Source organism: Puccinia triticina, chromosome 6A (genome assembly GCF_026914185.1).
Source record: "Puccinia triticina chromosome 6A, complete sequence".
Lineage (NCBI taxonomy): Eukaryota > Fungi > Basidiomycota > Pucciniomycetes > Pucciniales > Pucciniaceae > Puccinia > Puccinia triticina.
Window position 1 is genome coordinate 1,376,947 of NC_070563.1, and position 16,856 is coordinate 1,393,802.

At 50.6% G+C, this 16,856-nt stretch overlaps 5 protein-coding genes across 5 annotated transcripts; 4 read left to right on the top strand and 1 right to left on the bottom strand.

Annotated features, from left to right (window-relative positions):
- Positions 1-4,877: 4,877 nt before the first annotated feature.
- On the top strand, positions 4,878-6,023 carry PtA15_6A175 (uncharacterized protein; the record flags this gene model as incomplete). The annotated part of the gene is made up of 1 exon (XM_053169852.1): positions 4,878-6,023. A coding segment is annotated over one exon (1,146 nt), but the record flags the coding sequence as incomplete, so codon positions are not given.
- An 817-nt stretch (positions 6,024-6,840) lies between these two features.
- Positions 6,841-7,201, top strand: PtA15_6A176 (uncharacterized protein; the record flags this gene model as incomplete). The annotated part of the gene is made up of 3 exons (XM_053169853.1): positions 6,841-6,926; positions 6,997-7,069; positions 7,154-7,201. 3 exons carry the CDS (start codon positions 6,841-6,843, stop codon positions 7,199-7,201), a joined length of 207 nt encoding a protein of 68 aa, XP_053021103.1.
- A 692-nt stretch (positions 7,202-7,893) lies between these two features.
- On the bottom strand, positions 7,894-8,483 carry PtA15_6A177 (uncharacterized protein; the record flags this gene model as incomplete). The annotated part of the gene is made up of 2 exons (XM_053169854.1): positions 7,894-8,182; positions 8,224-8,483. 2 exons carry the CDS (start codon positions 8,481-8,483, stop codon positions 7,894-7,896), a joined length of 549 nt encoding a protein of 182 aa, XP_053021104.1.
- An 861-nt stretch (positions 8,484-9,344) lies between these two features.
- Positions 9,345-9,989, top strand: PtA15_6A178 (uncharacterized protein; the record flags this gene model as incomplete). Its single annotated transcript, XM_053169855.1, has 2 exons — positions 9,345-9,686; positions 9,843-9,989. The coding sequence occupies 2 exons, from the start codon at positions 9,345-9,347 to the stop codon at positions 9,987-9,989; spliced, it is 489 nt and encodes a 162-aa protein (XP_053021105.1).
- A 3,075-nt stretch (positions 9,990-13,064) lies between these two features.
- On the top strand, positions 13,065-13,757 carry PtA15_6A179 (uncharacterized protein; the record flags this gene model as incomplete). Its single annotated transcript, XM_053169856.1, has 2 exons — positions 13,065-13,463; positions 13,557-13,757. 2 exons carry the CDS (start codon positions 13,065-13,067, stop codon positions 13,755-13,757), a joined length of 600 nt encoding a protein of 199 aa, XP_053021106.1.
- Between the last annotated feature and the right edge of the window lie 3,099 nt (positions 13,758-16,856).

A 16,856-nucleotide genomic window follows, 5' to 3' on the forward strand; every position in this document is an offset into this window, starting at 1 on the left:
TTGAGAAACAGTTACTGGTTTTTGAAAGCCTTGTCCTTGTACAAAGTGGCCAAAAAGTTCTAAAACTTTTAAATACATGTTTAATATGATTCAATAAATTAATTGGATTTTTTGGCCTGTGGGAATATGAATTCCAGGTCCCCAAATGGCTGTACTTGTTTTTTTTATTGGTGGTATTTTTAAGCATACAAGGAAGCTTCAAAAAACTCCAAATAAATTCACAGAGGACAATAATAAGCTTGTCTATTGATTGGTCAAAAAATAATTTGAAAAAGTTGCGCCCTTCATGCGCAGTGCGCGAAGTGTTTGCAAACTTCGCGCACTGCACAGTGCGCGAAGAGCTTTTCGCAGTGCGCGAAGTAAGTCCGTTTAAATAAGAAGTATGTGGACCCCATCTATTGGGTGTAGCTATTAATGGTGCCAAAAAACCTCTTTCAGATATCTGCTATCTTTTGGCGGGTACCTGACCCATTGGTTCAGGTGTGGGTTTGGGTGTCTGTGATTCTACCAAAAACCAAACCAGTCATGCACATAATCAAGGCTCTGCCTCCTCCTCTACCAATCTAAATTTTACCCTCCACCTCTTCCAGCACCGGTTTTCCATCTCATTACCCTCTTTTTGCTAGGCTTCTTTCCCCAAAATTGTTTCACCGGATTTATAACGGATGAGGATGAGTTGGGTGAGTACTACTGTCATGATAATTTTTTGTTTCATTCTTGAAAATCCTTTTCCAAATACTGGCAGGACAAGCTCAGAGAATTGCTCAAACCTCCATCAGTTCAAGCAACACCTTTTATGAAGTGCCCAAGATTTCCAAACAGTTGGAAAAGTATGGTCAACATAAGATTGCTTACCCTTGCAAGCTGTAAGCCCTTTTTCATTCAATTTTCAATCCTTTAACTGACAACCAGCTTCAGATGTTTGGTAGTATTTTTTGTGCATCCATTTTATTCTTAAAGAGAGGGAGACAGAAAATAGCCCTTGAGGCACCCGCAGTACCTGCCCAGCGTGGCAGGGTGCAGTGTGAGGTACATGTTTTTGGTCAAAAAACACGGCGGTACCCGGGTCCCAATCAGCATTCTCTGATCCTGATCCTGACTTACACTGATTCTTTGAGCCTATCATCTGATTCAATTTCACATTGCTGACCTCTGATTCTGCAATTTTAATAGTTTTGAACCTTGCACATCCCTTCTCTGCCTATCCAAAAATGTTCATTAGACCTGATTCCTCTGATTCTCATTCCTACACTTTGCAGGTGGTTTCAACCATGATGAAGGTTCCAGTCCAGGAAAACAAAGTTCTTTCAACCAGAATTTTCCATTTAGTTTTTGATGTTTTTTTGGGTAAAATTGGGTTCCAGTCTGCAGTTTGTGTTGCAGGATTGCTTATTTCTTGAATTGGGGGTTCCTGGAAAAGAACCTGAACCATGTTTGAAAACCCTCAGTGTAGTTTGAAAATTTGCGGGGTTTCACAAATAATATCACCCGGATAATATACCTGGTGATATTTTGATAGTACTTATCCCGGGCTCCCCTTCCACATCCTACCTGGTAGAGGTATGTGTTCTATATCTCTCCTAGGTATTTAAGCCTCTCTTCCTTCTCTCACTTTCAATGCAGGAGAGGCTGGGCAAGGAGCTATAAAAAATCTAAAATCCTCCCAGCCAAACTCCCACTTGCAATTTGCAATAATAATCAAGCCCCTCACCAGGTGTGACTTATGTGTTCTGGAATCCTCAAACAACCAACAAATGTGCCAATTGTGTACAAGGCACCAATAACTGTTGGCATCAGAATTTTTCTCCCGGGCTGTGTTTTAATGTAAGGACTGGAAGTCCTTCACTGAATGATCAGTGGAGCGGAGGGCCAAAGGCCTGAAGTTCTATGAAAAGAGTGTGGATTTTGAATGAATGACAAAGAAAGGGAAACCATGGTGAAGACCAGCTTGAGGAAAAAGGAGAGAAGTCCCTTCAAACGGGAGTACAAGATATATCAGGCAAAATATCACATATAAGCATAAATACATATGTGTCTAATGAGTTGAGTTTGAGTAAGGGTGAAACGTGAGTGAAACTCTTACATTTATACCACTGTTACAGGCTTTTCAGGTGCATGCAGGTAAGGCTGGACCCTGTGGGGTACCCGACCACGTTGTGCTAGCCTGTTGCCTGTTGCTTGGGAATAGTGGCCTTCAAAATTGACATCATAAATGCATAAGCATGAAATCATAATTGAATTTTGTTGGAGAATGTGATGATTTACTCAATCAGTGAGGAAAGAGAACTATATATTTCTATGTACGTCGTGGAGGCCGCAGACAGTGTCACAAGAACTTTGGCAGGGACATGCTTTTATAATCCCATGCAAAAGTGATTTAGGGTGTGTTATGTTTATGAAGTTATGATTCAATTTTGAAGATCAATAATGTACTAGCTTCCCAAGGACAAGCAGTCTGAGCATTACCAGCAGGATTTGAGAAAGGGAACAGGGCACCTGCAACACATTCCCAAATTCCGCAGGTAAGGCCTGTTGCGGCTCAGAGCTACTGAACCTGCTATTGGCCCATGAGCCGTGAGGGCCCCATTCAAGGCTGAGGGACCTACATACCTGTGAAGCTTTTAGACACATACCATTTTTCTCCCTGTTTCTTCCAAATCCAAGTGGGCTGTAAGGGTTGTGTGTTGAAACTTGACAAACTCCACTCTGAGCTTCTTTGTGCTCTCTGTGCTGCCGCGCGCACTGTCAAACGTTAAGTCAAATTCTCAAGCCATCAATTGTACCGCTTGAGGCAGCTTCTTGGGTCATTCTGCTCCGCTCCAGAATCATCCCTCTCCACTATCTTCTTCCCATTCACAAATCTCTCCGTCTTCTAATCCCTCACTAGGAGTGATACCAGAGAAGAGAACAAACTGCTTACCTGGCTCAGACAGGAGAGAAACAGATCTCTGCTGAGCCAGGGAAGAAAGGATCTCCGACTACATACACGGCTGTGACAGGGCATTTGTCATTTAATGACATCTTGTAAGCCCAGCAGAGGGGGGGGGGATTACACGGTGTGGAACTACTCTTGGGATGAATAGAGCTGGAGAGGGAATGGTGCTTTAATGGGCTGCCTCTCTGGGAACAAGAAAAAGAATATAAGAGTGTGGACTCTTATGGAAAGGTGTGGCTATAGAGGATTCTTGAGGTTTGTCTAAGGGTTTACTTTCTACTAATCTAATAGCAAGTTAAAGGTAATGTAAAGTCTGTCCAACCTGATATATTTGGCATAGACTTATCAAGCTTGTCCACTCTGATTTAATGGCATAAGCTAGGCTAGTGAATGGTGACCAGTGATCTGAATTACTTTGACAGGATCTGATGGGGAATAAATGAAGAGGAAAACAACCCAGTTTATATACACAAGAAAGAGGAGCCATGAGGAAACAAGGATAACCTGCAGGGAAGCATAGAACATTCTACTTCTATAGGATGAAACAGCCATGTGGTCAGAGTAGTGGTTCAAGGAGTCACATGATGGTGTAATAGTGGGTGGGGATGATGCCATCTTCTGGGGGCTATGGTGCAATCTTCCTAGTTGGAGGAGGGGATATGTGAGACATAAAAGGGGTAGAATATTCTATGATCTAAGATAGGAGGAGTTATGAGTTTCAGGAAGTGTTTCAGGAAGAAGTAATCTAAGGATCTAAGATAGGAGGAGTCAGGTGTTTCATGAAGTGTTTCAGGAAGTAATAATCTAGGTGGGGTTTGGGGCTATGTCTAGCATAATGTGTATCATGTTGGGTTTGGAGGGTGAAGGGTTTCAAGGGTGCTTATACATCTTTGAGCACATGGTTCTAAGGAAACACTAGAAGAAGGGGGTAAAATGTGATCTGGGTAGATGTTTGAGACTAGGAAGAGGGTTTATCCAAGAGAGGGAGAGTGTGGGAAGAGGGAATACTATTATCCAGGGTATTTCCATTGAGTGGGGATGTTGAGGGGCTTGGGCTTTGCTGACAAGGGGGCCAGAGGTATGGGATTTATTCTTGAGGTGTGACAGCATTGTGATTGATGGTTGCTGGTTTTCTGGGTAGATCAGGATTGGCTTACCACAACGGGCTCATATTGGTAGCTGCTGACATATGGGTAACTTTTTTCAAGGCTGGAGAGGCTCATGGGAATGGGGAGCCAGCCCTTGAATCAGATGCAGATGTCTGAATTTAGCCAGCAGAAAGGCTGCAGGCACCAGTACCTGGGTGCAAGTTGATGATTGTGATTTGAATGGGACTGAAATTTGTTCAGCAATCTTACATCAAGTTTTATTGGTTGACTTGAAGAATTCAGATCAACAAGATGATGAAGACTCAATCCAAGTTTTATGACGATGTCAAATATGTAATTAGTGTTGGAGTTTTGAAGTAAGATTAGTGCTGTTTGCATTGGGGATTAACAGGTTTGATGAGCTGATTTGAGACTGGTACTGTTTCCCTGGACAAGTGTATGCTGTAAAGTGCTGTCAAAGTATAATTCCCTGCAATGAGAACAGGGCGTATTGGGCTGAGTTTGGCTCTCTCTTGTATGTGAGCTGCAACACGGAGAGCGATGGCTGGGACATGTGCCTCTGGAGTGTGAGTTCGGAATCCGATGGCTCGGAGTGAGTTTATGTAAGTGCTCCCTCGAGGGTGTCCTCGGCGGTATGTATGTAAGTCCTGTTGAGTAGGGTCGAGGGTGGCTGGGCTGAGGCTGTGATGAGGGGCTGTCCGGGGAGTCGGATATTCTGTCCGCCTGGCTGAGCCTGTAATTTGAAGCTCGTTGCCACTTTCTCTTTTACTCTAATCTTTTCTTTTCTTTCTCTTCTCAGTCTAGTGCTTTCCAGCATATTTCTTGCCTGGATGATGCCCGCCGACGACCAGCAGCCGCCGCCCCCTCCGCCACCCGCTCCGCCCGAGCACTACTACGGCTACCCTCCCCCCCCTCCGCCGGCCAGCGACTACTACCACTACTACCCCTTCCCCCACCCGCACTACCCCGCGCCATTCATACCCCCAGCCTACCACCCGCCGCCGGCCGCCTACCCGGCCTACACGCCGTCCCCCCTCCGCCCGCCCAGCCACCACCCGCCACACACCCCGCCCTTCGGCTCGCCCAGGCCGGGCCCCTGGAAGAACCGCACCTTCTCCCCCCGCAGCCCGTACTCAAACACCTCCTCCCCCTCCACCCAGGGCCCACACTCCCCCGCCAGCAACAGCCACCCCCACCACAACCACCAGCCCCTCCTCCGCGGATCCCTCGCACAGGCCAAGCTCAGGGGCCACCCCATCCCAGACCATCTGCCCCTCGCCACCCTCTCCCTCGACCACCACCACCACCACCACAACCACCACCACCGCCACAACCACCACAACCACAGCCACCACAGCCACAAGCCTGCTCTCCCCAAGCCGCCCGTACACTCCCAGCATGCGCTCTGGGTCGGAAACATCCCCAACGACGCCTCCCACGAGGAACTCTGGAAGTTCTTCTCCGCCCAGAGGCAGCAGCAGGCCCCTCTGCCGGGTGCCGGCGTCGAGAGCATCCATCTGATCGCCCGCTCCAACTGCGCCTTCGTCAACTACATCTCCCAGGCCCATCTCGCCCAGGCGATCGCCTGCTCGAACGGCAAGCCGCTCCGGGCCCTCGACCCCTACTGCAAGCCCCTCCTCTGCCGGATCCGCAAGCCCGAGGACAACATCAAGAGCGGCGTCGGCGCACAGCGCATCGGCGGCTTGCATCGCTCCTGGATCAAGCGCTCCGACCCCGCCCACAGCCACGCCCACCATCCCAAACATCGCCACACCCTCCCCGCCCCCGCCGCCGACCATGCCGCCAAACTACCCCCCAGCAGAGAGAACAACCACCACCACCAACAACACAGTAACTCTCTCAACGAATCCTCCAACATCCGCACCTCCTCAACCCTCACCGCCGCCTCCAACCAGAGCCAATCAACCACCTCGTCCTTCCTCACCAGCCACTTCCCGCGGCGCTACTTCATCCTCAAAGTGAGTGCTCAAGCGCAGTCCCTGAGAGAGGAGAAGAAGCTGATTTTGATCTGCGCTACAGGCGTATACAGATGAAGATCTGCGGATCTCTGTCGACCGGTCCATCTGGGTCTCCCAGACGCACAACGAGCCCGTGCTCGACCAAGCCTACCGGACGAGCGCGGAGGGCGTGTATCTGATCTTCAGTGCGAACCAGAGCGGGGCCTTCTTCGGCTATGCGCGGATGGCCGGGCCGATTTCGGGGGGGACGAGCGCCCGGCGGGCCCGCCGCAAGTCGCTCCCCCCGGGCTCCCCCGCGCCGGCGACGGGGAGCAGGACGAGCTCGGGCGCGGCGAAGCAAGGCCCGGGCCGGACTCGCAGCGCCTCCATCGGCACCACCGACCGCACCCAGGACGCCCGCTTCGGCGACCTCCCCAACAGCGCCTCGCCCCGCGCCCTCTCCCCCGTCCTCCCCGATTCCCCCCTGCCCACCCGCTGGCCCGGCTCGCCCGTCAGACGCTCCCTGCCCATCCTCGGCGGGCCCAAGACCGCGGCCACTCTGCCCGCCCCCGATCGCGCTGGCAACACGTCCCCCTCCCTTTACCCCACCACCACCACCAACAACAACAACAACCTCCTTTCCACCGCCCCCTCCGTTCTTTCCCCGACGGCTTACTCCCACGCCCAGCGCTCCTCCTCCTCCGACCTCCTGGCCACCCCGCTGGCCCACCTCGAAACCCCCACCCAGCCCCGCCCTCGGCCTACCCCCGATGGCGCCGAGGACGACGACGAGGATGACGACGAGGAGGAGGAGGAGGAGGAGGACTCGGACAGGTTGATGTCCGGAAAGCCGTTCAAGGTCGAGTGGATCCGCGTGCAAAAACTGGGCTTCTACCGGACCAAGAACCTGCGCAACCCGTTCAAGTAAGCCCCCTCTCCCGCACTCCTTCCCCCACCCATCCCGACTGATTGTGTGTGTGTTTAGTGGGAACAGGGAGGTGAAGGTGTCCCGCGACGGCACGGAGGTCGAGCCGACCGTCGGCGCCGCCATCGTCGCCGAGATCGAGGCCGAGTTCAGCCGCCACAACCTCGCCCCTCACTCCCACCCTCTGCCTCACCACCACCACCACCACCAGACTCACCAGGCGGAGGCCCCGGAGGCCAGGACCCCCGTCCAGGACCCCCGCTTCCTCGCCTAACCACCTCCCGCACCTCCGCACCGTCCCCATCCTTGCCCTTTTCTCGACACCCAATATCCATGGACACTCGTCCTGTCCCTTCTCTAATCCCCTCCCCCCCCTTTTTTTATCCCGCGCCTGTTGCTGCTGTCTCTGGCGCTCGTCCCGCTCCCGCTTTTTGCTCTACTATACGGATCCAACGGTCGTCAAGACGTCTTCTCTTCTACTGCGCTCTTTTCGTTATCGAGGGGAGCGGTCGACGGCACGGATCGCCCACGGCGTACATCCCAACCATCCACACACACCCACACACACCCACACACAAAAAAACATCTCTTTTATAGGCGTCTTGGAGGGTCGGAGAGCGCGGCCTTTAATTTACTTGTTTATTGTTTGTTGCCTTTTTCCTTTTACTTATTGGATTGGTCGGGTTCCTTTTTTGCGGGGGAGGGCGGGGGCGGGGAAAGATGTAGCTCAGGGCTGGGGGGATGTATCTGCGCACCCCCCGCGCTCGAATAGGTTTCTTCTTCATTCTAATTGGCTAGATACTGGATCCTGCATGGTCTCAGAGATCATATATATATATATATATTATATATACTTGTAATTGTTTTTCTTTGATATATATATCGTCGTGTCTTGCCGTGTGTTGGCGAGCGTTGAACGACTGTTTTGGGCCGGCTGTCGGGGCGCATGTGCCCTGATGACGAGGCTCATGGATGGTCAAAAGTGCCCGCGTTCTCGCAGAGCCTTCGGAAGGCTCGATGACCATCGCACTGTGTCCGTCCGTGCCCATTGGCCACCTGTCCAGGCCGGGGCTCTCTCGTCGGGCGCTCTCCACCATCAAGGAGCGCGGTCAGGCCTGCATCTGCTCGGCCCAGAGGCGGGAGCGAGGGCGGGCCCGGCGTGAAGCGCTTCCTCACGAGCCGGGGCTGGGTGCACAGGCCACACACATCGGGCTTCTGGGCGGCCGTTATGTGGGAGGCAGACGGACAGGCCTCGCTGTGCTGGCCACAAGCCGGACAGGCCCCGCGGGCGCTCACGATGGCCGGATCGTGACGGGCGGCGGAAGACTGCTTTGAGGATATGCGCAGAGGAGGACTGCAGACCCATCGGCGCTCGGGGGCTGTCGATGGGATGGCGCCGCGGTCGGCGGACAGGGGCGGAGCAAGGCCGAGAGAGGAACACCCGTTGGGGAAAGAGACTGCCGCATGGCCTTAACGTCGACCGGGCCGTCGGCTCGGCCCGGCAGGTGCCCCGGCCTGTGCGCGACGTGCGGGCCGGACGCTGGGAGGGCTGTCATAGCCCGTGGCCGCCTCTGGGAAGGTTCAAGGCCCTTGCTGCGGCACCGCGCGGGGTCAAGCCCAGTCGCGTGTTGTGAGTACCCTTGGCGAGTACTCTCGGGCTGGCTCCACCGCCACTGATCACCACCGCCGAGATGTTTGCTTGGAGTCTAAATCACGTCGGCCTACGATTCTTCGATGGATCTCTCCTATAGACTTTCGTGGATATACATTGATAGTTTTTTTATAGAGCTTATATAAGTGGGCACGTCACTAGTTCGGATCACGGGCGTATCCGACTCCTCAGCTTGAGACTGCGTCCTACTGCTCGGTCGTGTTCAAGAACAAAAGCGAGTGCTGGCAGCTCCGACTCCTTCAGCACGCAGATCATAGCACCGGAACGGCGAAACGCCTTGAGAAGTGGGATCGCAACAGTGCGATTAATCGCGGCCTTCACATTTTTTTTTCAGGGGCAGAAAGCTACCACTTGCAGTGCACCGCACGGAACTGAGGTTCTGCATCTATGCGGCGCATATCTTTAGCCTGCAGCAAGCTAGACTCATAGCCACCTCTCCCCGTTTCGTTGGCTTTCGAGGGGAGACGTAGATAGTTGTTAACTTGGTGAAGATATTCTCTGATGTGAGCCTGCTGGGGTGATCCGGACTGAGTAGGAAGCCAGAGTAGCATCTTCGTCGCTCGACTGGGCCCACATGCAGCGCTTCCTCAGTCATGAGTGATAAATAAATCCTGGGCCTTTCCGTCCACAATTTTCTTCTCCTCACCAGCTCTGCCACACTCATCCCGTCCACTTTAGCATACTCGCAACCCCACCATCTCCTCCCGATACCCACCTCTTTCTTCTTGCTAGTTTCTTCAGAATGATGCGCCGCCTGTCAATGCGATATCAACGTGACAGTCACGACGACTCGGATTCTGACGAGTCTTTCCACTGTTGTGGAAGACCCGAAGACCTCCTCGACAGCCCGCCGAGACCCACGAGTGAGCCGAAGAAGCTTTTATCCCAAGCTTACAAGGAGGTGTTCGTGCCGGAGGATCAAGATTTCTTCTGCTATCAATCCGGGCTCGAACGCCAACAGCGAGAACAATCGATCTCGACTGCCGGCCCGTCACAGGTCTCTGGCCGGGCTCCTGTTGCTCGCGTCCTAGGACGCACTTGTTCCGCCGAGTCCGACAAAACTTTGGTGGCCGAAGAGCCCGTGCTTGTAATCAAGACGGGCCTCAATTCCCCTTCCCCGTCGAAAAGAATGCGGTGGGTTGAAACATATCTCATCCCCACCCTGGATCAAGCCTAGCATATATGGCCGACATTGATAAATATTCGTTTCCTTATTCTGTTCCATCTGTTGTGAGGTGTGTAGAGCTCGATCTGTCATCGCGCAGCTGCCGCCTCCAAGGCCAAAGTCGCGAAGAGCATCGATAAACATCTTCCGATCAACCTCTGTCTCCCGAAAACCAAGTGTCAAGACTTCTCCGCAAAAGTCAAACAACGGTTCGAAGCCTGCTAGACCACGCTTTTCCATCCTGCAGGCAAAAAGACGGTCGACGAAGACCCTCTACGATATTAGCGAGGACGAAACACGCGCGACTTGTCAGCAAGAGGGATCCTCGAATGGCGTATCTATGGTTGTGGAGGAATGATCGTATATATAGCTTGGTTACATCGATCGATGACTTTGACGGATGCATGAGATCGTACCAACGCCTGCTTCTTTTATCATATTTTTTACAGACACTTCTTCTGCTCTGATCGACGTTTTAAACCAAAGTTTTCTTTTTTCTTTACCATAGTCGTTCACGGTGAAACAGACATGCGATTTTCGACATATTCTACGCTATTTAAATTATGATCCTCTGTATACTATCCTTGGCAGTTTTTATTTATCCAACCCATCTATGGTGCCCTCCGATATACTTGCACCGCCTGCAAACAATTATGGGATGATTATGAATTCAAATGTGTACCAACCCCACCCAATGACTTGTTTCATCCCTTAGAATCAACCCATCTAAGCTAGGAGGTTCGATATTTTTCAGCTTTTGCAAAGCAAAAGGGCGTCTTTCTGTCCCACGGCCCATTCACCGAGCCTCAGGCTCTACGTTTCCATTATGACGATGAGAATTCAATTTTATTAAATTCGAAGTCTTCTTATAAATATCATTAGCTCTAGATAGAGGGGATTGGCTTTGGTTCGATTTTTGATTGCGTGGGTAGGACAAAGAACCAATTTTTTCGTCAGACGTTTGGGATTGTGTAGGGCCAGCCTCTGCAAGTGCTACCCTCATTCGAAAATATGTTGATATATAAATTGTGTCCGGATCTGGCTCTCACTCCCACTTGAAGGTCTCAAGAGACGGTACAAAGGTCGATCTGGAGGTCGGTGCCGCCATTGTTGCCGAGATCGAGCACGAGTTCCGCCGCCATAACGTCCCTCTGGCTTGTCAGCCCCACCAATCCTTGTCCTTGTTCTTGTCCATGACTAAGGTCCAACACCCGCGCTTCCTCGCTTAGAGACCGCCCACCTTTGACGCCTGATGGCCGCGTTTGAGGTACCCCTTTCCGGCGTCGACTGAGGAAGGAGACTTATCTTATTTATCTTTTGGTTTCTTCTTCCCTTCTTTATTCCCCACCCCCGTTCTCTTACTCCTGCAATTTCTATCTCTTGTGCTTCATTCTCTCATTTTCTTGTCTTTTCTGGCGTCACTAGAGATCTACACCATTTGTCCTCTCCCATCATAATTATTCCTTTTCTTTGGAGGTTTCGGTGGTCACTCCTGGTCCATGTTATGCGTACCATCATAACCAGAAAAAAACTCTGCTTTTTTCCCTTCAATTTGGTTGTTTCTTACTCTTTTGGGTGGTCACTATGCCATGTTACATACCAAGCAATTCGAGAGTCAGTGGCCATAAACCCCGATTACATCACCCGCATAATTTTTCACATGGGCTTTGGCCACACCAGGATAGCCAAGAACTAGAGTAGTTTACCATCAGACTGTTTTGAATTCTCTCTCACATCTTGAACAATTGCTGTGAAGGCCACTCTACTGTCCATCCAGAGCTCCCCGCAAAAAAAAACGCTTGAAGCCTTTGACAAATGGATCAGAACATTGGAGACAAGTGGGCCCATGAAGACGAGCCCCCAGTTGAAGCTTTCTCTCGCTGCTTAGACAGTTGCCACACATGTACATTCTTGGTGGTGAGCTTCGCGGCAATCCGACAGGTAGATCACAACTTGTGCACATATTCTTCGTGCGGTTCAGACTCACATGTTGATGGCGTCGATGCCAGATCAGAGCATCTGACTTTTTAAGAGACGCGCTCAATACGGAGAGTGTAACACAATCACCAGAGTATAACACAGTCGCCAAGCAATGGACAAGGTCGGGCTGCAACTTGAGGTCGGGTCAAGGCCGCACCTTGCAGCTAAGCTATCGTCGATTGGCAGAGGAGGATGGGAATGAAAAAATGAAGAAAAGAAAAAAAGTGCCGGGGAGGTGCCATTCCCATTCGCCCCATAAGAATATAACGTGGACCGGGGGGTCGTTCCGTAGAAGACCACCGGGCCGGACCTTTGTGCGGCGGTGTGCATGATTACATCGAGTGACCTGAACGGAGTCTCGGGCCGAATGCTGGGAGGTGTGTCACAAAGATGTCGAGTTGCGCGGCCGCCTTGTGAATCTCAGGTTTATGGCACTTGCTGCGGCGCCGCGCTGGAGGATTCAAGCCCAGGAATCGCGTCTCGAGTACCCTTGATGAGTACTCTCTGGCTTGCTCACCACCACAGACCACCACCATCGAAATGTTTGCATGGAATCCAATCACGTCGGCCGAGGTTTCTTCAATGGATCTCTCCGATTATAGACTTTCGTAGATATAAATCGATAGTTTTTCATCGAGCATACAAGTGGGCACGTCACTAGTTCGGATCACGGGTGTATCCGATTCCTCAGACTGAGATCATGTCCTCATGAGTCCTATGTACTGCTCGGTCGTTTTCAAGAACGAAAAAACAAAATTGATTTCTGGAAACTCCGGCTCCTTCAGCACGCAGATCATAAAACGAGTACGCCGACGCGACTTGAGAAGTAGGATCGCAACACTGCAATCCCAAGCAATTGCGGTCTTCACATTTTTTTTCCAGTTTTTTTTTCAGGGGTAGAAAGCTACCACTTGCAGTACACCGCACGGAACTGAGTTTCTGCATCTATGCGGCGCATATTTTCAACTTGCAGCAAACTAGACTCATAGCCACCAGCAAGCTAGACTCATAGCCACCTCTCCCCGTTTCGTTAGCTTTCGAGGGGAGACGTAGATAGTTAACTTTGCGAAGATATTCTTTGATGTGAGCCTGCTGGGGTGATCCGGACTGAGTAGGAAGCCAGAGTAGCATCTTCGTCGCTCGACTGAGCCCACAAGCAGCGCTTCCTAGTCATTAGTGATAGATAAATGCCGCGCCTTTCGCCCACAATTAGCTTCTCTTCACCAGCTCTGCCACACTCATCCCGTCCACTTTAGCATACTCGCAACCACACCATCTCCTCCCGATACCCAATTCTTTCTTCTTGTTTGTTTCTTCAGAATGATGCGCCGCCTGTCAATGCGATATCAACGTGACAGCCACGACGACTCGGATTCTGACGAGTCTTTCCACTGTTGTGGAAGACCCGAAGACCTCCTCGACAGCCCGCCGAGATCAACGACTGAGCCGAAGAACCCTTCCACCCAAGCTCAGAAAGAGATTTTCGTGCCCGATAATGAGGAATTCTATTGCTATCAATCTGGGCTTGAACGCCAAAAGCGACTCGAAAGATCCCTCTCAACTTCGGGCCCTTCGCAAGATTCTGCTAAGGCTCCTGTTGCTCGCGTCCTAGGACGCACTAGTTCCACCGAGTCCGAAAAAACCTTGGTGGCCGAAGAGCCTGTGCTGATAATCAAGACGGGTCTCAATTCTCCTTCGCCATCGAAAAGAATGCGGTGGGTTGAAACATATCTCATTTCCACCCTGGATCAAGCCTAATATATCAGTGATGAAAAAACATTTCCTTATTCTGTTCCATGAATTGTGACGTAGAGCTCGATCTGTAATCGCGGAGCTGCCGCCTCCAAAGCCAAAGTCGAGAAGAGCATCAATCAATATATTTCGGTCATCGTCTATCTCCCGAAAACAAAGCGTAAAAACATCCCCGCAAAAGTCGATGGCAAGTCCAAAACCACCCAGATCACGCTTCTCAATCATGCAGGCAAAGAGACGGTCGACCAAGACCCTCTATGATATCAACGAGGTCGAAACAACCGCGATCTGTCAGGAAGAGGGATCCTCAAATGGTGTATCTATTGTTGTGGAGGAATGATTGGATATAGCTTGGTTGCATCGATTCATGACTTGATGGATGCAGGAGGTCATATCAATGCCTTTTATTTTATTTCTCCTTCACAGACAATTCCTCCGCGCTGATTCACGCTTTAACCCAAAGTTTTCTTATGATAGTTAATGCTACTTTCCAATTGTCCTTCGCTATTGAAACTATGATCCTTACTGTTTATCACATCCTTCATTTATACAGCCAATCAACCCCTCCCGGCCCCTATACTTGTATTGTTTCCAAACAATGATGGAATGATTACGATCAATGACAAATAAAACTCACATCAAATTCTTGTTCCATCCCTTAAAATCAACTCATCTTAATTAGGAGTTGTGGTTTTGTTTTGAACTTCTGAAAACAAACCAGAACACAAGCAAGTTCCCAATCTCTTTCTATCCCAAGACCTATTCACCAAGGCTCCACCTTCACAGTATGATGATGAGCCCTAGATTTTATTGAATCATATGAGTCTTGTCACACATGTTATTAAATCTAGATACAAGGAACTGACTTGCATGACTTTGATTTTATTTTCCATTGCCAGCTTGGTAGGACAAAAAATGGCTTTTTAAAACATCTAATTTAGATTGTGCAGGGCCAGCTTCTCCATAAAATTTCATGCTGCCCACTGCAAATAAAAACTGGGTCCACTGTGAGCAGTTGACATGCGGAAGCTTTTGGAAAGCTTGTGGTGTCACTCCAACCTTTCTTCTAGATATTACCAAGTGGACCTGGGTATTCACAGTCATTTTAGCATATTCTGGAGGCTTATTCTGGGGGATCAGCCAGTTGAGGCTGCACTCAAACCCCTCTGGATGAACATGTTGCAGTCCTAGTTTTTAATCCATAATCCAACTTCAGAACTGTGGTGCTGCAGTGTGTTTTATTGCTCCAAGGCACATTGTGTGATGGTCTGTTCTGGGGAGAGGAAGATGGAGTCTGGGGTTCTGGGGGTTCTGGATCCAAGATGGTAGATTGCAGGATGAGGAAGAGGCTTGGATCTCCAGCCTCTCAAACCTTGAGTATGGTCCGTGACGTGTACGTGTAGTCTATGTACATGTGAGTCTATGCTGCGGAGCCCGCACTACGGCTCATAACACATTGTGCAACTTCAGGCAGCCATAGGCTGCTCTGGGTAAAGAACAAAAGATCATTTGGTTTCCAACCATGGGCATTAAACTACAGCCAAGTGAGGACTAAAAACTAAAGAGAAGCTTACACAAACCTTTTGGTTTCCAACAACGGGTGTTAGACTACAACCCAGTGAGCCCTAAAGACCAGAGAGAAGCTTATGCAAAGCTCAAGTCAACATGAAAAGGATGATACAGGATGAGTGAAACTTGAAGAGATCAAACCAAAAATTTGGATGAAGAAAAGAGACACAACAATAGGAAATATGTGTAACTATATACAACACCACAAGAGCTAAGCTGCGCGTAGTGGCAAGCATAGCAGCTTGGACCCCACTTTGCTGCGCTTTTAGTAGCGGTCTGGGCGCTACACTTTTTGCTATTTTTCTCAAGGGGAAAAATGCATAGAAATAGCAAGCTATTTTCAGTGGCAAGTAGCGGTGTTGTACTACACTTGCCGCTACAATAGCAGAAACATCACTACTTTAGCAATTATGTGGCGCTACTGTAGTGTCATTGAAATTTGAATCCTCAACATCATAAAGTGATGGAGGATTGATGATTTATTAGCATTTGTAGCATTTTAACCAGAAAAGCAGACTCTCCCGCTATGCTTTTGGCACCATAGCATCCCTATTTGCTACGCTGTTGGCGCTACACAGCACTTATAGTGCTAAAAAGTGCCAAAAGGCGCCAATCCAGCTGCTTTGCTAAGCTTTAGCAAAAGCAAAAAAAACCTTGCTTCGCTACGCGCAGTTCAAATTCACAGTAGTGGTGCTGGCGCTTTGCTACCGCTCTGAGTAGCGGTAGAGATGGCAATCGGTACCTGGGTACCCGCCGCGTGTCCGGGTACCGCCTGCTTTTTTGGCCCAAAACAGATACCTGTACCCGTACTTGGCACCCGCGGCGGCGGTACCCAGGTCTTTCTGGCGGGTACCGGCGGTACCCGCCAAGTTGGTTTTTGTAGATATGTGCCTGCTCGCCAAGAGGGATCCCTCTTGGGCTTCTGCGAGCTGGTATCAGTATACCTGCCGCCGAGAGAGGATTTATACCTGCTCGCCGAGAGAGATTCCTCTCGGCAAGCACTGGTATACACACACCAGCTCGCCTAGAGGCATTCGTCTTGGCAAGCTGGTGGGTGTATACCTGCTCGCCGAGAGGAATCCCTCTCACCAGCTCGTCAAGAGGAATGCCTCTCGGCGAGCTGGTGTGTGTATACCAGTGCTCGCCAAGAGGAATCCCTCTCGGCGAGCTGGTGTGTGTATACCGGTGCTCGCCAAGAGGAATCCCTCTCGGCGAGCCGGTCATGGTGCATGTACACCAGCTCTCCGAACTCTTGGCGAGCTGTTGTGTGTACACCAGCTCTCCGACCTCCCGGCGAGCTGGTGTGTGTACACCAGCTCTCCGAACTCTTGGCGAGCTGGTGTGTGTATACCTGCTCGCCGAGAGGAATCCCTCTTGGCGGGCTGGTGGGCGAGCTGGTGGCGCTGCAGCCGGGGATATCAAACAGGACTTGCAGGAGAAAAGTCCAGAAGGGGGTTGGGGACATACACAGCGGAAAATAGGTAGCAGTATTGGCGGGTATCAAGCGGCGGTACCCGGGTACCCGCCTAAAAATCACACAAAAACCAACACCCGTACCCGTACTTGGCACCCGCGGCGGCGGTACCCGCGACCCTGATGAGTACCCGCCGGCGGGTGCAGGGTACCGCCGCGCGGGTACCCGTTTGCCATCTCTAAGTTGCAGTTGTCTTCTATTGCTATTGCTACCCTGGATCTAGAGTAGTGAGTTTTTGCTTTGCTACTTAAAAGTGCCGCTTTTTGTAGCGAAGTATAGCTCTTGCAGTGTTGCTATATACTGTAACCCCTCCCTTT